Source organism: Mus caroli, unplaced genomic scaffold (assembly GCF_978045245.1).
Source record: "Mus caroli unplaced genomic scaffold, Mus_caroli_1 scaffold_19, whole genome shotgun sequence".
NCBI lineage: Eukaryota > Metazoa > Chordata > Mammalia > Rodentia > Muridae > Mus > Mus caroli.
Window position 1 is genome coordinate 10,196,184 of NW_028227274.1, and position 22,525 is coordinate 10,218,708.

Consider the following 22,525-nt stretch of genomic DNA (forward strand, 5'->3'; position numbering starts at 1 on the left):
ATGCATTTTGTGATGTCCATCATTCTGAAGAGAGGCATATCTATCCTGTGAGATGCGGGTGGGGTCATGTGAGCTGCTGTCTCTAATTGTTGCTCCTTGGACCTGCGCTGTCGTGAGGTAAGTAAGCATTGAGTTCTGCCGAGTCACACAAGGCTCTCTCCTTCATACAAGCATGGTTTATATCTCAGATGCAGTTTGAGCCCTCAGAGTGCAGAAGGCTTGGGAATGCATTAATTATGGTCTTTCTTTTTTGTGACTAAGGAATAAACTGGAATGCCACGGTATTTGTTTAGAGTGTCACATTTCCCACAGCCACCCACATAGGATTTCTGACTTTTCACTATCATGAATGTGATCCCAAAGTTTTTTTTTTAAGTTATCTAAGTGTCCCAATTATCTCTCTATCTCCTTGTGGCTTTTTACCCACGTGAACAGAGGAAGAACTATTTTTACAGTCAGGGGTTGACACATAGGACCCGCAGAGGATGGACTTTTGCCATTTTACCCCAAACCTTCCTTTATCTTTCCTTACAGTTAATGGCATCCAACATCCTTTAGGCTTCCTGTTTATCTGTGTTCTCAGCTGGAGGTGGACATGTGTATCCAGGGATGACTCCTAACTCAGGTCTTCAACAACAGCTTCAGTGAAATGTGAACAGAACTTTGTGAGTGTTGGCCTATCTAGCTCCAGCCAGAGCTCCCGTCTGCTTGTCTGTTTTGGGGTTCTAGACCATTCTTGGCAACATGTATGTTTTAGTTGAGTTGGCTGCTGTAATGCTCCCTGAGGTTCTCCAAAAGAAGAGGTTTGGGAAAACAGTGTCCTGCATTTCAGGAGACAACTGGAAGGGAAGATGTTACTCTTTATCATGGGTTTCCTTCCAGCAACCTCATATGAGACTCTCTCCCTTGTAACATTCTTTCAAGAACTAGCTCCAGCTTAGTGACTATTGTGATTCTATGAATCCATCTCCAGTTGCCATTGCCATCCAAGCCATTCTTTCTATATGTAGGTGGAGGTGTCATTTCCCTAATTGGTTCTTGATTGTGTCAATACAGACACAGAAGCTAATTGCTGGGCAGAGGAAAAAGGTGGAATTTCCAGGTCCCAGGAGGAAGAGGAGGGGAAGAGAGAGAGAGAGAGAGAGAGAGAGAGAGAGAGAGAGAGAGAGAGATATTGAAAGAGAGAGAGACTGGTTTTCAGCCAGGCTTTGGGAAAGGAGCAGTATGTGTGAGGCCTCGGGTTGACTAGAACCGGTGGCGGCCTCTGCCACTGGTGGAATTCTGAGACAAGATAACTGATGAGTTTAGTGCAGTAGATTCTGTGGCCAGCACTTGTGTTTTCTGGCTGGTTTTTAAGTGTTAGGACTGTCTGGTGTTTTCAATCTGTGACAACTCAGGTGGGCAGGAGAAAAGACAGAGTCAGGGCAGACATTGGCGGAGCTAGCTGCAGGGTGGTTGGCCAGTGGAGAGGGAGTGCAGTTCCCAGAATCCAGAGCAAAAGCGTCAGAGCTATTGGTTTGGTGGAGCTGAGACCAGGACAGCTTGCCAAAGGTAGCCATGGGGGCTGAGTAACAGGGCCATTGCTGGCGGCTGATCTTGGATCATAGCACAGCTGTGGCACTGGGCAAGGAGCAAGCATGGTTTTTAAAATTACACTTGGGCTGGTGAGATGGCTCAGTGGTTAAGTGCGCTGACTGCTCTTCCAAAGGTCCCAAGTTCAAATCCCAGCAACCACATGGTGGCTCACAACCATCCGTAACGAAGTCTGATGCCCTCTTCTGGAGTGTCTGAAGACAGCTACAGTGCACTCACATATAATAAATAAATAAATAAATAAATAAATAAAAATAAAATTACACGTAACACCTATAGATCCCTTTGGCTAAATCTACTGTGTGTGCCAGTAGAGAGGAGAGGTAGTCTATGGCTTCCCCTTGGCTCATTCTCAATGGCAAGTGTCATCTTGGATAAATACAGGGAAAGGGATATTACCTTCTATGGTACAATCTCATATTTTCATGATCTGACCCAACTTGCCAAGGCGCAGGAGCAGATGGTCTAGTTCATCAGTTGGGGTGGAGTTTTTGCATTTAGGTTGGAAATGATACACATAATGTCTTACTTCTGATAACTATGTCTCACACCACAACAAAATAGCTGGCAAGGAACCTGCGGGAGGAAGGTTCTGGGCATCTGGGCTCGGGTCTCTTGCTTAGAAAAGCAAGGGCAAACATTGCTTAGCCACTCCCAGCTCTATTTTGGTTTGACTTGGAAAGATATTTTTAATTGAAAAAAATTTCATACAATATATTAAGGTATTTTTTAAAAACCAAATGTAGGCTTCTGGAGAGTTTTTTATTCACCTTCATCCTTGAAAACCGTCGCATCCATTCACTGTATTTCTGCATAGACTGTTCTCAATAAGCAATCTGGAGGCATTTGTGACTTTCCCGTTTATGTTATATGCCCTACCACCACATAAATTTCATTTCAATGGGTTGTGAGTCTGGCGTGAGGTCTCTGGCTTCTGTAACACCATCAACACTGGGTCCTCATCAGGACTCCTCTGGGTCATCCTGTTGCCGTCTTGTGTCATGGAGATCCGCAGGTCCAGCCCTTTTCACATCCAAATCATGTGCAGAATTTACAGATTTTTGGGTGGGTCAACTCAGAGCCCTGGATCTGGACCTGCATGGAAGCTGGGCTGGTCAGCACACTGGCTCTCTTCTCTGAACCACCAGGGTGATCTTTTCAGCACTGTGCCAGCTAGGTAACCCGATGCCATCATCTGCAGGAGGCAGGGTCAACTCTTCTACTCTTATGTTCTCAGGAGCCCACTCACCCGCACCCACTGTGCTGTGCAGACAAGGCACAGGGCCTACTCGCCCAAGCGCTACAGCCTGTGAGGGGCTGGGCCAGCTCTCCCACTCTCATACCCATACCTTCACTATGAGGTCCAGCAATACCTTCCTTGTTGCCCAGGTGAGCTACAGGGCCTGCTCTCCTGAGTGCTTCAGCCAGTGATGGACAGCACTAGCTCACTTGCTCTCATGACCCTGGGACCAGTTCTCCTGACTGCTGCATGTGGTGAGGGGAAGGGAGGAGGTCATGCCTGAACTCACACCACCTCACAGGAGACAAGTGGTGGGGCCATCTCTCCTGCACTCTCACCCTAACGCTGGCTCACCCACACACCCTTGACCAGGGCTAGCCCTACTTTGCTGTCCAGACAAGATCCAGTGTCTACTCTTCCCAAGTGCTGCAGCTGGTGAAAGGCAGGGTCAGCTTACCTGCATTCATGACCTGTGGTCAGCTCTCCTGACTGCCTCAGGTGCCAAGGAGTGAAGGGGTAGAGGGCATCCCCCCTCCCAGCTACCACCTCATGGCAGACTAGTGGCAGGGCCAGCTCTTCTGCACTCTCACCCTCAGGGCTGGCTCACTTGCACTCCCACCATAAGGGTCAGCTCTGCTGTGGTGTCCAAGTAAGGTGCGGAGCCTGTTCTCTGGAGTGCTGAAGTTGGTGAGGGGCAGGGCCAGCTCTCTAAAATTCATGATCGAAGGTGTAAGGGACAGGGCATCACCTCTGTGCATGTGCCACACCAATACAGACGAGTGGTGGGGTTTAGCTCTCCCACACTTATGCCCTCAGGGCTGACTTACCACACAAAGGTGTTGGCTGTCCCCACCACAAAGGCCAACTCCACTGTGCTGCCTGGCTGAGGTGCAGGGCCCACTCTCCTGAGTGCTGCCAGAGGTGGAAGATGGGTTCACTAGAGCTCAGCATCCAGTGATGGTTGGGGCTGACTAAACATAGTCCCTGGGCACCCATGTTGTCCCTAATGGCTGTTCTCAGTGGTAAAATGAGTCATGGACAACGACCGGCTCCTGACACTACATAGCCATGGATCCAGACATGGCCCTCAGTAGCATCTCAGCCTGGGACTTCACTATGGCCCCCGTTGGTGGGACTGGCCACTCACCATAGGCTATTCCTCCCCACCCTCTAGTCTACCACTCCATCTCTCTTCATAATGCTCAGGCTGCTCTTTCTCTCACATCTGACCACCACATACTAGCACATTGTGGCGGCTCCTGCTGCAGGCTCAGCATGTGGCTGGCAGAACCCTGAGTGACTGCATCCTCAATCTATGCTACATGGTGTGACTGCAGGTGGGTGTCTCTGGCCCACCTGTGCCGTGCATTGGTGAGCAGGTCTGTGGATGGCATGGTGGACTGCAGGTCTCTGCCTGCCTTCCCTCTCCCTAGCTGTGCTGCCTGGATTTGATTTGATTCAATTTGATTTATTTGAGCTGTAGGCATATGACAGCTTTGACCATCAAGCTGGGACATCAAGCTAGAATGAACAAAGGACTGCATCTGCTCTGCCCCTGACTGATAAGAACACTACCACCACTAACGTGTTTCTTTGCCCATTGTTGGGGGTCATGTCTGGCTTTTTAAAACAAGGGTTAAATTGGTTTCCATGGGCTGATTTGTTTCCTTATTATGGACTGGCTTCTTAGCTTGTTTCTTGAAATGCCTGATATTAGTTGTAAGTTTTATCTTTGGGTTGGATTATTTTATTGTCTATAAATACTAGTTTCTTCTATTTTTTGAAGTGCCTTCTCACTTTGTAGTACAGGTTAGCCTGGGATTCAGTATGTAGCCTGGTCTGGCCTCCTCACATCAATCCTCCTACCCCAGTCTCCTCAGTGCTGGACTAACATGCATCTGCCACCTCCATATACTCTAGAATTGCATTTAGGGTTGCATTGAACTTATTTGAAAAAAAAAATAATCCTCATAGATTTTGATCTTAAGAGTTGTTCAGAATTCAAGAAACGTTTAGTTCTGGGCTAAGTAGGCTCTTTTGAATGTACTACATAATGCCCCAGCAATGATTAACACTTTCATCCAGTCAAGGGGAGCAGGCACAGTGCGGCCTTATGTAATCCCTGTGTACCACTCCTGCTCATCTTCTCAAATACTCCTGTTTGCTGCCTGCACACTTCCTTCATAGTCTTCTGATCAGGACTCAGTCCCCTGCATCACCTCTGGGCTTCTCTGAAGTTCGCATCCCGCTTTGGTCCTGCAGCTCCCAGCCCCAACCCCTCGGCTCAGAGGCACTGTTAGACTTCCTGTCTTTATTTCCCTTCTCTGACTGGCTCTGAAGCCTCCTGCAAGCATCTTCGTAATGTCCGTTTCTCAGGAAGAGCTGTCCCTTTGTCCCCGCTCCCTTTATTTTAGAGACAGACTGAAACTTAACCCCTGGTTCCTTCTTATGGTCAGAAGAGAATTTTTAGTTGGATCTTTATTTTAAAAAATGAATCTCACCCAATTCCAGCTTATGGCTCATAAGATGTATTAAACTATGTTTTTATAGATATTATATAATATTGCTCTCTACTTGGGAGATGGATGAATATATTGCATTGCTTAAGAAAAATACTTCTCTGTTTTGTGAAAACATTTTTTCAGTGTCAGTTAAAGGGAAATTGCCACCACAAGTTGATGGTTATCAATAACCAGGAAGTAGTGTGAAATCACCAGTAGATTTGAAGCTGCTGTTTTGAGTAGGGGACTGTGTGTAAGAGGTGTCTGGTTGTTAAGACTGCCTGGCCAAGTGGATCTCCTGTACTGGCCATCATTTGGTGTGATGTCGGAGTCTAACAGTACTGGCATCTTGCCACCAGCTGCTCAGGTTCCCTTGGCATTTTTAATGTCTCTATTTGCCTTTGCTATAATGGTAGGCAACGCTGTGGTCATTTTAGCCTTTGTGGTGGACAGAAACCTTAGACATCGAAGTAATTATTTTTTTCTTAATTTGGCTATTTCTGACTTCCTCGTGGGTAAGTTATGTACCTTTACTTAAAATTATCAAACTTAAAAGTTGTGTAATTCCAGGGACTGCATGAATTGGAGGGGACAAGAAGAAAAGTTAAAGTGTTAGAACTCTGGGAAGGATATGTGTGGCACTCTAAAAAGAAACACTACACATATGACTATTAGGGGAAGTTTTATATGAAAACATGGAAACATGTTTTTATACAAAAACATATGGAAGTTTTTGTATTGTCTTGTTTTTAGAATAAAAGAATTCAGAATACTTCTAAAGTTATTTTAGTGTCACAGTTGGGTTGCTTTCAGAGCTATTTTTAATTTGTTTAGAATTACAAATACTCTTCCTTAGTCAGTATTGTTTCCTTTGTATCCAGTATTGAAGTCATAAGAATCATGTGAGCATGAATGGAAGCGAGCATGACCAAGAAGTGGTACATGCAACGGGACAGGGACAGGGACAGGGACAGGGACAGGGACAGGGACAGGGACAGGGACAGGGACAGGGACAGGGACAGGGACAGGTTGGTCAGTGTACTGTATAGCATGGAATCGGACACAGTCAGCAATCAGCTGTTCTACATAGGACAGAGTACCAGAGCATCATGCGATCGCAAGAGTTCACAGAAACTAGGTTCCTCTGTCTTTGAAAACATTTTTTAAAAATCATTTTCATTCCCTTATTGTTATCTCTTCTGTGAGCCTGGTGCTCTACCTGCTGGGCATTCTGCTCTCCCCTCCTCATGATGGTCAGATAGGGTACTCCTGTACTTCAGAGGACCGATGCATCTCATAGGAGGTCCTAGGAGACTGTCTTTTGCTATAGCCACATTACTTTTCTTCATAGCTACATAAAGCTTGTGCTTATGTTAAAACACAATTCAGAGGACATTTTGTTCATTGCCCAAAACATAGTGGTTGCTCAACAAGCATTAGTCCCCTTCTCTTTTGATTTCTTTTTTTTTATTTTATTTTATTTTTATTTATTTATTTATTTATTTTTAAACCATAATCTTTTTTTTTTTAAGATTTGTTTATTTATTATATGTAAGTACACTGTAGCTCTCCTCAGACACTCCAGAAGAGGGCGCCAGATCTCCTTACGGATGGTTGTGAGCCACCATGTGGTTGCTGGGATTTGAACTCTGGATCTTCAGAAGAGCAGTCGGGTGCTCTTACCCACTGAGCCATCTCACCAGCCCCTCTTTTGATTTCTTGGCTGCAATGTTTTGACTCAGACTGAGTTTACTAATGTTTGCATCATACACAGTATTCATTAAGAGAGTTGGGCACTCCAGTACTATTAGGGAACCAGGAAATCCACAGAGAGGGTTTGTCTCTTTCTCCAATGGCACAGAATGTAAGATAAGTTCACAGGACCTTTGGGTATGATGGGAGGTCCCATGACGGTCCACTGTGTGCCACGGACACTCAGGGCAGAGGGAGGTACATGTGGTTACAGGACTGTGGCACCCCTAGTGTAACCCGGAGGACAGATAGGATTTCTAGAGCTGAAGATGAGGAAGAGAGTGACAAGAATCAGCAGTGACACAGGCAGCAAATCGCTGAGTATGTGCTGCAGGCTGGCTGCTGAAACAATGGTTAGATGGAGGAAGCTAGAGCTGAAGGTGGACGATGAAGACCTTCACATAGTAATGTCAGTATCTAATGGAGCTTACCAAACAGAAATGGCATGCCACAGATAAACAGAGCTAGCCAATTATCTATCTATCTATCTATCTATCTATCTATCTATCTATCTATCTATCTATCTATCTATCTATCTATCTATGCAGTGGTAGAAATTGAACCCAGGAGCCTCACTGTTAACAGGAGGAGTACATTGTATCTATCTATCTATCTATCTATCTATCTATCTATCTATCTATCTATCTACTATCTATCTATCTATCTATCTATCTATCTATCTATCTATCATCTATCTATCTACATACACACACATATACACACTTATATATATATTTAATACATATATGTATTCATATATTATATAAATATTAATTATATAACATATATATGTATTTATAAATATATATATGTATATATGTATTTTATATGTGTATGTGTGTATACACACACACACACACATACATGTATGTTTATATGTGTGCTTTAATTAAATTAACAATCTTCCCACTCCTTGCCTCAATTCCATCCTCCAGGTAACATCGGCAGCTAGCTGCAGATCCTTCTACACTGCTCTCCGTGCTCACATCACATGTGTAAGTGCACAGTGTGTGTAAACACAGAGAGCAGTCTGCTATAGAAACACAGATCTCCCTTTCCCTCACAGGATTTTACAGCCTTTAGTAACACTTGGCACTTAAAAGAGATGGTGCACTCTGGCACAGTGAGAGGAGACCATGAGGAGCCTGGCGGTAGGGAAGGGTGAGGTGAAGAGCTGAGAGAGTCTTAGACTGGGAACTTTCAAACCAAGACAGCTTCAGATAAAAATGAGTGTCTTTCTGTCTAGTCTAAGATAGGCATCGAGGACACACTTCCAATTGAGGCTTGAGCACCATAGCCAGGAGATGTAGATGTGGTGGTTTGGTAGACTTGCGGTTCCCTCCACGGGCATGAGAATGGGCAAGGAATAGCTTTGTTTCTGCTGAGAGATATCATGGGCAGGTTAAACAAAGCTTTATTTTATTTTATTTTTTTTTTTTTATGTTTGCATGCAGACTGAGTGTGGTGGTTCATGCCTTTAATCCTAGCTACATAGTGAGACCATGTCTCAAACAAGACAAACAGTTGTGAAGATTTGTCTGTGTGTGTTTGTACAAGCTCCTTCTTGTATGTGTGTGCCTGCACATGTGCATGTGTGTGCACCTGAAAATGGATGTGTATATGTACATGGGAAAGCCAGAAGACAACCTCATGTGTCATCTTCAGGAGTAGTGATCACTTCCTTTGTGGCAAGGTTTCTCATTGGCCCATAACTCACCAATTAGGATACACTGCCTACCTGCAAGAAAACCACTTTACCAACTGAGCCCTGTGGTCTTGTCCTTCATGCTTCCTGTGTCCTGACACCTTCTTCTGGAAATCATCTTTAGCACAACACTCGTCATGGGACAAGAAATGGGACAGTGTCTGAGAGCTTCTTTGTGGACTAAGATCTGAGTGTTCTGCCAGTGTGCTCTCCCTTGCTATCCTCTCAGGGTGAGCTCTGAGCCTGGCAGGATGCATGAAGGTGAGGTTTTCTGTAGCTGGAAGCCAGGCATTTAGTAGTATCACTATCATTATTATTATTATTACTACTAATCTGAATACTGTCAGCTGTGGTGAAGGTGAGCTGTCCCTCACAGCCTCGTGCGCTTGAGCACATTGCCCTTGGCTGGAGGTGCTGTTTGGAGAAGTTATAGAACCTTTAGGAGGTGGGGACTTCCTCAGGAAGTATGTCATTGGGGACAGGCCTTGAGGTTCGATATTCCAATCTTGCTTCCTATAGACTCTGATTCCTGACTGTTGACACTGTCCTGTTTGCCTGTGACCTCTGTATCTCTTTAAACTGTGAGACAAAATGAATCCAACCGCCCTTACATTCCTTCTTGTCCAGTATTTAATTACAACAATAAGAAAAGTAGCTAGTACACTGTGCATATAGATATAGAAGGAAATGCTTATTAAATTGGCACTGTGTGACCAGTGCTCTCAACCATGGGTATTTATATCCTATCAGCCATACGGTGAATGGTCAGGAAAGTCTCTTCAGAGGCAAAATGTAGTTGATGCCAACAAAGTCTGGAACAATTTTATAGGGTGGGAAGTTTTTTGTTTGTTTTGTATTATAGCTATATATGTATACTATATGTATATCTATATGTATTGCATCTATATCTATATCTTTACATACCAGTTCAGTTCAGGATTTCTTTCTTGGCTTTTGTATATACTGAGACTACTGTAACAAAATACCAGAGGCTGGAAAGCTTAAACAATAGGAATCTGTGTTTTTACACATCTCACAAGCTGAAGATCAGGTCAAGATTCTACCAAATTTGGTTCCTAGTGAAGTCTCCCTTCCCTGTGGCCTTTTCTCTGCAGCTTCACATGGGCTGGAGAGGTGTTTGTGAAGAGAGGCAAACTCCGTCTTGTCTCCTTTTATGTGGCTATCAGTCTACTGAATCAGGGCTCCACCTTTGTGGCACGTTTACCCCGAGTCTTTCCTTTAGATGTTCTATCTCTCAATAGAGCCGCTCTGAGAATGTTAGAGTTTCACCATATAGAACAGGGAGAGTGATGAGCACACAGTGTGGCCCCTCTGCGCTCTCCACCATCCAGCATCTCTCCTTCCTCTCACTGTTTGCTTAAGGAGGTGGTAGCAGTTTTTTAGGTGGCTTGGACAGAAGGGCAATACCACACTGGTGTTGATTTTAAAGCAAACTAGGCTGCCCCACTGTCTTCAATTCATTCATGTAACAGTTGCACACTTCAAACAAGCACAAAGACTGGCAAGACCTCTTACCCTCCTGAGGCATGTGTGTGTGTGTGTGTGTGTGTGTGTGTGTGTGTGTGTGTGTGTGTGTGACTGGGGAGATGTAATATACAACATAATAAGTAAAAGTACGGAGTGTTTTAGAGGTGATAATGGCTTCAGAAAACTGCAGCAGGGTGAGAGTGGGAGAGAGGATGGAGGGAGGGGGTATGAAATTTCAGTATAAAACTTGAGAGCCAGGGTTCCCTGAGAAAGACACATCTGAACGAACAGAAGGGGCTGCTGTCCAGGGAAGAATATGACAAGAGAAATGCAGTTCCAAGGATGTGAGGCTGAAGGTGCACAGTGTATGTGAACCAGAGGCTGGAGTGAGGAGGTCGGAGGGACAGCATGTAAGGGGCATCTGACATGGGGTGGGCCTCCCATCTTATGGGGCTTCCCCCCTCGTCTTCATTCTCATTTCTGCTCCCCTTCTCCACCTCATCTCCCTTTACCATCCCCTTTTTATTTTTTAATTTTTATCTTTTTTATTGGATATTTTCTTTATTTACATTTCCCCCCTCTCAGAACCCCCATCCCATCCCCCCTGCTTCTATGAAGGTGTTTCTCCCCCACCCACTCCCACCTCTCCACCCTCAGTTCCCCTACACTGGGGCATTTATCAAGCCTTCATAGGACCAAGGACCTCTTCTCCCATTGATGCCTGACAAGGCCATCTCTGCTACATATGCAGCTGGAGCCATGTGTAGTCCTTTGTTAATGGCTTAGTCCCTGGGAGCTCTGGGGGTGTCTGGCTGGTTGATATTGTTGTTCTCCCTATGGGGTTGCAAACCCCTTCAACTCCTTCAGTCCTTTCTCTAACTCCTCTATTGGGGAACCTGTGCTTGGTCCAATAGTTAACTACGAGCATTCACCTCTGTATTTGTAAGGATCTGGCAATGCCTCTCAGGAGACAGCTATATCAGGCTCCAGTCAGCCTCCACAATAGTGTCTGGGTTTGGTGACTATATATGGGATGAATCCCCAGGTGGCACAGTCTCTGAATGGCCTTTCCTTCACTCTCTGCTCTACACTTTATCTCCATATTTGCTTTTGTGAGTATTTTGTTATTCTTCTAAGAAGGACCGAAGCACCCATACTTGGTCTTCCTTCTTGAGCTTCATGTGGTCTGTGAATTGTTTCTTGAGTATTTGGAGATTTTGGGCTAATATCCACTTATCAGTGAGTGCATACCATGTGTGTTCTTTTGTGATTGGTTTACCTCACTCAGGATGATATTTTCTAGTTCCACCCATTTGCCTATGAATTTCAAAATTCACTTTTAATAGCTGACTAGTACTCCATTGTGTAAATGTACCACATTTTCTGTATTCATTCCTCTGTTGAGGAACATCTGGGTTCTTTCCAGTTTCTGGCTATTATAAATACGGCTGCTATGAACATATTGGAGCATGTGTCCTTATTACATGTTGGAGCATCTTTTGGGTATATGCCCAGGAGTGATATAGCTATTCCTCGGGTAGTACTATGTCCAATTTTCTGAGGAACACCCAAACTGATTTCCAGAGTGGTTGTACAAGCTTTCAATCCCACCAACAATGGAGGAGTGTTCCTCTTTCTCCACATCCTTGCCAGCAGCTGCTGTCACCTGAGTTTTTGATCTTAGTCATTTTGACTAGTGTGAGGTAGAATCTCAGGGTTGTTTTGATTTGCATTTCCCTGATGACTGAGGATGTTGAACATTGCTTTAGGTGCTTCTCAGCCTTTCGGTATTCCTCAGTTGAAAATTCTTTGTTTAGCTCTGTACTCCATTTTTAAATAGGGTTATTTGGTTCTCTGGAGTCTAACTTCTTGAGTTCTTTGTATATATTGGATATTAGCCCTGAATCATATACCATCCTCTTTTTAATACAGCCTATTCGCCTTCCCTCACTTCTTTTTAAGCACACATGCCAAGGGCTCATTGCTCTAGCCATGGAAAAGGCCTTGTAAATTTCCAGAGCAGACTTGGCAGGAACATGTACAAGCAGGCCTGTCTGAGAGATATTTCAGGTTTGATTTTCTAAAACTGTTTCTTCTATGGAACCATTGTTCCATAGAGAGAGGAACCAAGAGCAGGGTATCTATACCAGAACACCATGGAGACAGCAGGGATTTACCAAACCAAAGGGTTCAATCCCCAATCTGCAGGCCTGGCTGCCTAGCCAAATTAGAGAGCTTCAGGTTCTGTGAAAGGCTTGCACTCAGGCAAGAAAGCATGTATGGCTGGGCAGTGGTGGCACATGCCTTTCATCCCAGCACTTGGAAGGCAGAGGCAGGTGGATTTCTGAGTTCGAGGCCAGCCTGGTCTACAGAATGAGTTCCAGGACAGCCAGGGCTACACAGAGAAACCCTCGAAAAACAAACAAACAAACAAAAAAGGGCGGCCAGCTATTATTTAATGCAGTTTCTAGAAACCTTAACACATCCTTCCTTTTTCACAAAGTTCTGAAAATGTGAAAAAGAGTTTAAATCAGATCTTTCTCTTTAGTCTTGAAGTCAGCAGTGTCTAGTGGTTACTCATGTTTTCTATGGAAGACATGAGTACAGAGGTGGAAAATATACGTGTCGGGAGCACTGAAAGCGATGAACCAAAATGTCAGTGTCTCAGTTCAAGGTACTTTGATTTACCTCAGGTAATCTTGGAGTTCTACTTTGTGTCAGAGTTGCCCTTCCTGCCCCCACCCCAGCTGGTGATATGAAAGCCACCACAGGGACTCGTACTGATCATTGAAAGAACAATTGGTAGCATATGCCTGTAATCTCAGCCCAAGGCCCCGAAGAAGGCTAAGTATCACAGGTTTGGGGACAGCCCAAACTACAGTGATTTCGAGAGCAGCCTGGGCTAGATAGCAAGATCCTGTCTCAATAAACCAACCCTACCCCATAACCGAAACACAAAATTAGCAAGTTATTTGAACTACATAACTACATATAGGAATGAAAACAGGTTTGGTGATACAGGCCTGTAATTCCAGCTACTGGGGTTGGGACTGGTCCCAGTGGAGAGAAAGAGAGGGAACACACACACACACACACACACACACACACACACACACACACAGAGGGGACTGACTGGGAAGAGAATGGGCCTGCAGGAAGAGGAATAAAAGAGACAGCAATAAAGGAGATAACACAATAAAGATATCTTCATTCATGATAATGTCATGGTGAAACCCTTTATTGCATGCAATTTATATGCACAAAAATGTAAAAAAATGTAGAAAAATTTCTGAGAGTGTAAATGACAGAGGGATCTCAGCAGTCAGAGAGCTTCCAAGGACAAGGGCATGGGGAAAGGGGCAGAGGTAAGTGCTTTTCAGAGAGAAAAGAGGGGAGGAGGGAGCTTCATGTGTCTAGTGTAGGGCGGAGACCAGATCTCCAGCAGAAAAAATGGGAAAGAGGAAGACATCCTCTTTCCCGCACTGCTGCGGGAGGGCGGCCCAACGCCATGTTTGGTTTGGACCACAGAGAACATCTGTATTCATTGTGATGGATGTGGCTGGAAATGCAGTTAGGATCTCTGCTTCATTTGGGAATTGATAAGGAGCACCCACTGGTAGTTTTCTCATGACAACTATTTAAAAAATAACACTTAAAGAATGCATAGGGGATATCAGTTGTACAGAGCTTGGCAAAATACCAACGATATTTATATCAAACATTGTTGGCACGGCATTACTACATCAAAATGCCCGAGACAGCTAACTTTTGAGATCAGTGTTCAGCAGTTCGAATCCAAGTTTGGGTGGCCCATTGCTTTGACTCCTGATGGTGTTAGATGGTTGGTTGAAAGCATGTTTGTGAGTGAGCACTACATCTAGAATGGGGAAGAGGAACTTGGACTCTGCACCTTTGTCCAGGGCATGCTCCAGCAAGCTAAGAGCCTCACACCTGGCTCCATCTCTATAGGTCCACAGCACCTACCAGCCCTACCATGCTAAAGACCGAACTTTTCCATAGCACCTCTGAAGGACAGTTATCTAACTAGTAACAATAAGTAAGCTATATTCAGTGATTTGGAAATGCCATTCTATGGTGTATCCATTAGAATGTACCTTTTTTGGGAGTCAATGATGTGTATAGTTTTAAAATATTTAAAAAGCTGAGTATGTGTGCGCATGTGTGCATGTATGCATATATGTGTGTGTGTGTGTGTGTGCCTGTATGCACGCGCATGGGTGCAGTGGTGCCACAGCATGCCATGCTATGCATGTGTAAGTTAGAGCACAACTTGTAGGAGTTGGGTCTCTCCTGTGCCATGTGGATTTGGGGAATTTATCAAGTTTGATGGCAAGCATCTACAGTCACTGAGTCAACTTGCTGGTCCAGTATTGTTTTTTAATTAATTTCCTCCTTGTACAGGTTTGATTTCCATTCCTCTGTACATCCCTCACGTGTTGTTTAACTGGAATTTTGGAAGTGGAATCTGCATGTTTTGGCTCATTACTGACTATCTTTTGTGCACCGCATCTGTCTACAGTATTGTCCTCATTAGCTACGATCGATACCAGTCAGTTTCAAATGCTGTAAGTCACAACGTTCATTCATTTTTCTTAGAAGACTACAGTTGTAAATTCTGGGTCCTTAAGCCTGTATTGGGAATGTTGAGGATGAGTCCCAGGGATGAAACCCACTGACTTTTATTCTGCATGATCTGGTTAACTCTATCAGTGTTTGAAATGGGAAAGGAAGGACCAAAGAAAATTCAGGGTTCATCATGAGGAGTGCTAGTTGAGTCCTCCATAGCTGGGCTCTCTGTGAGATTCCAATCTCTATCCCATGGCTAAGTTGCAACCTCAATATTTCTCTCAAGATAGAACTCTGTGGGCAACTAGAAAGAATCCCTTAGTGAATGGGTGAGAAAATCGATTTTGAACCCCCCAAAGAGAAGATGGTGATATAGCAGGGCCAGCTTAGGATGCGCGGCAAGAAAGCTGGATTTAGACAAAATCTGGAATAGTCTCATCGCTGAGCTAGCAGCAGTTTAAAAGATAAACCTCTCAGCAATAGAATAAAGGAGAAAATAGGGTGTGGTTAGAAAGCAGCCACAGAACTGTGGTGCAGTGTTTTGCGACCTTAAAAAAACCAGAAGAGTGGATCTGGGAGATAGGAAGGTGGGGGGGACAGGAATAGAGGGAGGTGTTGTTCTTATCTTACACCTTGTTTGAGGTTTGCTGTTTTTCCATCGTGCATGCCAAGCTAGCCTGTCTGCAAACTTGAGGACATTCTTCTGTGTTTAACCCCTCTCTCTCCTCAGGGTGCAGATGTTCTAAGTGTAACCTGCTGGAGTCTAGCTTTTGATGAGTGCTGAGGGTCTGAACTCAGGCCCTCATGCTTGCCTGACAAGTGCTTCACTCTGAGCAAGCTCCTCCCCAACCCGTATTTGCAACCTTTCACTTCACTTACTGTTGAATCCTAGGATCACAAAGCTTTGGGAGACATTGTATGGCCCATGTGGCTAAGTGCTAAGATACAGAAATAAGTATTTTAGGAATGGTAGTGATTCAGACGGAGGCATACCCAGAGACATATGTGTCGAGTTCTGACTGGTATGCTCCTGCCTGAGTGGACCCAAGAGGACAAGAAATTAGATTAGATAAACTATAAACTGTTGGAACAAAGAGATTATGAAATATTGTTGTTCAAGAAAGACACATTTTTTTTTGCTTTCACAGAATACTCTGGGAAAACGTAGACAGTTCCACTTCAGGACATCACTTCCTGGCCTCTGGCATTAACAGGGTGACTCTGCTTGTTAAAGGTTAGGGAACAGCAAATATTTATTATCCAGGGCCCAGTAATATTTTTTTTCAGTATTGTAGTACCTGTGGTATGCTCAGCTATGCTGTCGAGAAGACCTAGATGATTTGTGCGGGGTGGTGGTGGTGGTGGTGGTGGTGGTGGTGGTGATGGTGATGGTGATGTTAGCAGTGGCGCGCACGTGCGTGTGCTGTATTCACCCTAGTTTTGTTTTAAGAAATTCCTTGGCAGCGAAGGCTGTCAATTTCTTAAGATATAGGTGGCTGGGACGCCATTCCTAGGAACAGTGTTGAGCACCGGGCAAACTCTACATGTGAAACAGCGTCAAATATGGCGGGGCTGCTAAAAAGGCGCTTGTACTTTGTTGGGATAAATCCAGTACTCCTGAGAGCTCTCAAGTAAGGTTCCTGGGAAACTCAGTTTTGTCCAAAGCTGTAAGTAGAGAAGATAGTGACGAGAAACAGGAAACTGAGCCCAGGAAGTAGAAATATGCCCATAATTTTGAAAGTGAAATTTCATCGAAGATGGCCATAATGTTGTTCAGACATGTCCTCTGGAAGGGCCAGGCTAACAGTGGGTGACGAAGATGGGTCTTGTGTAGTGGAATTTCCCTTTAATTACTTGATTGGATAATAAAGGCCACAAGAAGCCAATCACTGGGCGAGGAGGAGGCGGGCCTTCTGGTCCGAGAGTGGAAGAGGAAATGGAGAAGAAACAAAGGTCTTTTTTTTTTTTTTTGGATGGTGAGGCAGGAGCTATAGGAAGCACCATGGAGACTGGGAACTGTAAGATCTGGTGGCAAAATCCACCAGACTCTGCCACCAGAAGATTTCTAGGATGATAGATTCTGCACTCCGCGGTTGTATTATCTGTTGATTCTAAACTAAGATTGTCTGATGTTTTCCGCCTTGCTGTAAATTAACTGAGCTCCAGGGGAAAGGTAACCCAGTGGAGCATAGGTTAACAAGTGCGCCCCTAGCTAGCAGTGGGAATTTGGGAGTGCTGAGCGGTTTGGCAGCAGCTAGCCCCAGGGACCAAGGGAGCTATTTTGGAGATCCCAAGAAGCAGAGCCAGTGTCGGTGGGAGAAGCATTGGTCTCGAGCTATGTACCTGGCTGGGAACAGACCAAGACCCCCGGCTGGGGCCAAGTGACCATAGCATAGAGAGAGTAGGAATTAAAGTGTGCCCAGGATGAAAGTTGGGAGAGAATATTCTTCCTTTGTGTTCATATGAAGAGAGAAACTTTGCAATGAAATCTAAGCCATGATGAATAGTGTTGGGGGACCGGCTGGGAATCTCTAGTGCAGCGCCATGGTCTGTGTGGCTAAAATCTACAGGAATTACTCTCTGTTCGATCTGGAAGCTACAAGTTCAACATCAGGGAGGATGACCTCTCTCTGAAGTCTCTGGGAAGATGTCCATAGCTTTCTCATGGGCCATCTTTGGCTTGAAGATACTTCACTGCAACTCTTTGCTATCATGTGGCCAGGGATGAAGGCTATAAACCTGGATGGGCACCTAGCACAATGTGGACTGCATGTCAAGAATCTCCACGTGAGAATGTGTGAATGGTGGCCACTGCATGTGCCTCAGCAGCTAATTGTTCACAGGCAGAAATCAGAGGGAACTTGTGTTTTTTATTTATTCTTCCTCTTCTTATAAGGACACCAGTCATTACTGGATCAAGGTGACCCCAAGTCCAATATAATGTCATCCTATCTTAATTATATCTGTCAACACCATATTTCCAAATAAGGTCCCATTCACAGGTACTCGTGGATAGGATGCAGTGGAGCTCATTAGGGAACTCCGTTCAGTTGAACACAGGAGCTTACCTCACTATTAATAGCAGAAGGTTCCAGAGGGCCTTCCTGTCTCCCAGATGGAACATGACTGACTACTGAGGTAGGGAAGGAGGCAGGACAGGGAGCAATGTCCTGAGACTGATTTCAGAGAGGCTACTGCAGTCAACTGGTCTGGATTCCAGCGGCACTTGAACAGTCATCCCTCAAGAATGCTCCCCAGAGATGAAGACAGATGAGACTGCCATCCCCTGCCCAGGCCCCTGGGATGTCCGTTAGCACGTTCGACCTTATGCAAAGTGAATGGGAGAAGCCCCTCCAGCATACTGCCTTATACCATTACCAAGGGGCAATGGAGCAATTCGACTAAATGCAGGCTTATGACCATCTGGGTGTCGTCCCCATCTCTACAACCGTTAGACTTAGTGATGGATTAGTTAGTGTCATGAGAAGTGGGAGATGGGAAAGTGGGCTGTGTGTGGAAGCTGTGATCAGTATCACAGGCCATCTTACTTCTGAGCTTATTCTCATAAACACCAGCAGTTTGGTGTGTGTGTGGGGGGTGGGGGTGGGGTGGGATGGGGGCCCACATTTCTTTATGGTTAAAATATTAAAAGAATTATTAGCCACTTCCCTCTTGCCGACAGCCATTGCCATGTGTGTGCAGTAAATCAAAGGGCTACCCTTCTCTTTAAAAATGTGAAAACATGCTCTAGTGAGGTTTTAAAACTCACAGAGAAAATAAGATCCAACGAGGGGAGGCTGTTGGCACCTCTTTTCTTATGAGTGGGGGCATGAGAGAAACCTGGGACGTTTGAGCTGGAAGGAAGCATGCAGAATGCACACAAGTTCAGAGAGATTGATGACCTACAGGATCGAAGCAAATGTGAGCCTCTTTTTCACTTGATGCTCTCGAAGAGGACCATGGTTTGGTTCCAGGCATCCATACTGTGGCCCACAATTACCTGTAATGTACCTTTGGTTCCTGGTCCTCTCTGTCCTTTAGGAGCCCCACACATGCATGTAGCATACACACACACACACACATGCAGGCAGGCAGAACACCCATACACATAAAAATAAATAAGTATAAAACCAAACCAAACGAGAAAACCTTCTTGGTTCTGTGACAGGCTTGCACTCCCAGGAGTCAGAACTAGGAGGACCCCAAGTTTAAGGGCAGTTGGGGCTATATGATGAATTCAAGGTCAAACTGAGTGACAGAATGAGTTTTTATCTTGAAAAGGAAGGGCCAGAATGTAGCTCAGGAATAGATCATCTTTCTGGCATTGGCAGGGCTCTGGATTTGATATTTATTCCAGATACAGAGCAATTTGTCTTTATGTGCCTTTTGATTTTCAAAGACTGTCTTAAAATTGACATAAAGATCACAGAGGGTAACACTCACTCACAGACTCTAACTTCATTTGTCCTTGTGGAAGTCTGACTTTGTCACCCCCAGACAGTGCGCGCACACACAAACACAGACCTACAGATATACACACAGACACACACATGGAAACACAACTCTTTCATGCAAACACACCACACACACAGAAATACAGACATAGGTACACACACAGAGATACACACAGACATACACACAGAGACACAGAAACAGAGACACACAGAAAGACATACAAGTAAACACAGAGTCACACAAACATATAGATAACACAGAGACACACAGTCAGACACACACGGACAGACACACACAGACACACACTGGCACTTGCTGTAGTCATGTCTCTCAACATGGCTTCTCCTCATGGTTTTGGCTGTGATGGAAACACTTAGAGATAGAAGTGCCCTGAGAGTGTTCAGAGACACAGCATCACTCTAACATAGCCAAGTGTCTTCCTGGGTGCAGTCACTTGGGAGTGGTGCAAGGGTTATCTGTTGTTGGCCTCACTGTGGGGTTCCTGTGTAAACAGCTGAGTATATTCTTCCTGAGTGTCAGGATCAGATAAGCCATGCCCTTTAAAGCATTAAAACTGTGCCTATGGTACAGCATGGGTTTTGCCCTGTAATGTGGTGCATGTCTTTCTCTACATGTTTATCTACATGAATTCCCCAAACCACAATGTTTTCTTTAACTGAAGCATCATCCAACAGTGTGTCCACTCTGTGATGCATTCTCACACTGATGTGTGTTTCACTGAAGAGAATACTGCCATGTTCTAGGCTGCAGATGGAGAACTGTGGTGAGTGTTCTCAGTTCCAGTAACTGTTCAGATTAGAGTCAGGAAAAATTCCTTCCTTCCTTTCCCTTTGTTTGCTTGTCTCTTTCTTTCTGCATGAGTATACACATATGTGCATGCATGTGGTGGTCAGAAGTATCATCCCTGAGGTACCATCTACCTTTTTCGGGCATATGTATGCATTTGTTCATGTGTGAACAGGTGCCATGTATGGGCATGTGTATATGCAAGTGTGTGTAGAGGCTAGAAGACAACTTTCGGTGCCATCCTTACAAAATGCCATTCCTTTGACACAGGTCTTTCTTTGGCCTGGAGCTCACCAATTAGGCTAGACAGATTGGCAAGAAGGCCTCAAGGATCCTCTTATCCCTTCTGCCCAGGTGCCAGGATTACAAATTCATGCCACCACAGCAGGCTTTGAGAAGACTGCTTTCTTATTTTAGATAGTGTCCATGGCCTTGCTACAGTGTTCAAATCTTCACCTGATGGTGTACTGTTTTCTCTCAACAATTATTGAGAAAGCCTGTGCCAACATCACGTGAGTTAGTGTAGCTCTTGCATATCCCTGGAACATGCGTGTTTTCATTAAACCACATTAGTTGTCTGATTTCTTGTAGGTGTCTTATAGGGCTCAACACACTGGCATCATGAAGATTGTTGCTCAAATGTTGGCTGTTTGGATACTGGCTTTCTTGGTAAATGGCCCCATGATTCTGGCTTCAGATTCTTGGAAGAACAGCACGAACACAAAGAACTGTGAGCCTGGCTTTGTTACAGAGTGGTACATCCTCACCATTACAACTCTCTTGGAATTCCTGCTTCCTGTCATCTCCGTGGCTTATTTCAATGTACAGATTTACTGGAGCCTGTGGAAGCGTAGGGCTCTCAGTAGGTGCCCTAGCCATGCTGGATTCTTCACTACCTCTTCCAGTGCCTCTGGACACTTACACAGAGCTGGGTTGGCTTGCAGGACAAGTAATCCTGGATTGAAGGTATCAGCTGCATCCCGTCATTCAGAAAGTCCTCGAAGAAAGAGCAGCATCCTGGTGTCCTTAAGGACTCACATGAATAGCAGTATCACTGCCTTCAAAGTTGGTTCCTTCTGGCGATCGGAAAGTGCAGCGCTTCGCCAAAGGGAGCACGCAGAGCTTCTCAGAGGCAGGAAGCTAGCCAGGTCACTGGCTATCCTTCTGAGTGCTTTTGCCATTTGCTGGGCTCCGTACTGTCTGTTCACAATTGTCCTTTCAACTTACCCCAGAACGGAGCGCCCCAAATCGGTGTGGTACAGCATTGCCTTCTGGCTGCAATGGTTCAATTCGTTTGTTAATCCCTTTCTGTACCCTTTGTGTCACAGGCGTTTCCAGAAGGCTTTCTGGAAGATACTTTGTGTGACAAAGCAACCAGTGCCGTCACAGAACCAGTCAGTATCATCTTGAGGAGAATTGCTTCACGAGTGCCAACTTTAGTTTCTGTCCTCTGAACGGATCTGAGCTTCCATGTTGCTCTATCCACTCAAGCAAACAGTGCACAAAATGTAATGTCTGAAAACTTTAATAAAAACCCTCCACATGCAAGTCAGTGGAACACGAGTCCACAGTAGTTTAGGAAATGTGACAGACTGAGAGCTGCAAAAATACTAATATTTTCCTCAGGGCTCTCTGTCTCTTTCCTGACACAACATTTATTGTGCTATACAGATTTCTTTCTGCACTCAGTGTTTTCCCCAGTAGTGTTAGTTTCTTTTTTCTTTGTGTGTGTGTGTGTGTGAGTATGTGTGTGTGTGTGCAGGTGGCTTCAGAGGCCAGAAAAAGGTACCAGACCATGTGGAGCTGGAGTTACAGGCAGCTCTGAGACACAGAACATGGGTGTTGGTCACTGAACCTGGGTCCTTTGTACGTTAGCACTTTTCCTTGCTGTCTGTAAGTTAGCACTCTTCCTTGCTGTCTGTACGTTAGCACTCTTCCTTGCTGTCTGTAAGTTAGCACTCTTCCTTGTTGAGCAACCTCTCTAGCTCCAAGTTTCTGTTTTCCATGTTCTGGTCACACAAATGTGTTTAGTTTGGAACATCATTCCTTAAAGAACTATTGGGCAAGAAACCTGGCCCCTGCCCCGTACCCGTGCCATGTCAGAGAGCTCTGTGGTTAGTGGGCAAGGGGCAACTAGGCTGGGGTTGGCAAAAGTAGGGTTGGAGTGAGCCCAGGTTAGCTCATGGGTTTTTGTAGATCTTCCTCCCAGAATCCCAACAGGAAAGAGGTATGGTGAGGACACTGTGATCATCCTTATTTGAAAGGCCCTCTTGTCCTGTTTTTTCCTGCCCTCTATTCCTGGCTTTCACATCTCACCTAAAGCTTATCTTGGTGAGAACATAGGTGAGAGAGGAAGGTGGAGTGGATGGAACACCATATGGCCAAACTACCCTCTGT

At 44.9% G+C, this 22,525-nt stretch overlaps 1 protein-coding gene across 2 annotated transcripts; it reads left to right on the forward strand.

Annotated features, from left to right (window-relative positions):
* The first annotated feature begins 5,656 nt into the window (after positions 1-5,656).
* Positions 5,657-21,538, forward strand: Hrh4 (histamine receptor H4). 2 transcript variants are annotated; one of them, XM_021151086.1, is made up of 3 exons: positions 5,657-5,849; positions 12,836-12,841; positions 20,826-21,538. In XM_021151086.1, the coding sequence occupies exons 1-3, from the start codon at positions 5,657-5,659 to the stop codon at positions 21,536-21,538; spliced, it is 912 nt and encodes a 303-aa protein (XP_021006745.1). The 2 variants fall into 2 exon arrangements, with proteins under 2 accessions (XP_021006745.1, XP_021006744.1); XM_021151085.2 differs by lacking the exon at positions 12,836-12,841 and adding an exon at positions 14,702-14,865 and having other exon boundaries at positions 20,720-21,538.
* Positions 21,539-22,525: the final 987 nt, after the last annotated feature.

Bases quoted from the DNA above. Each gene is read 5' to 3' on its own strand.
- Hrh4 (XM_021151085.2), top strand. From the start codon at position 5,657: ATGTCGGAGTCTAACAGTACTGGCATCTTGCCACCAGCTGCTCAGGTT. The intron at 5,850-14,701 runs GTAAGTTATGTA...CTCCTTGTACAG, and splicing joins TATTTCTGACTTCCTCGTGG to GTTTGATTTCCATTCCTCTG. The intron at 14,866-20,719 runs GTAAGTCACAAC...GATTTCTTGTAG, and splicing joins ACCAGTCAGTTTCAAATGCT to GTGTCTTATAGGGCTCAACA.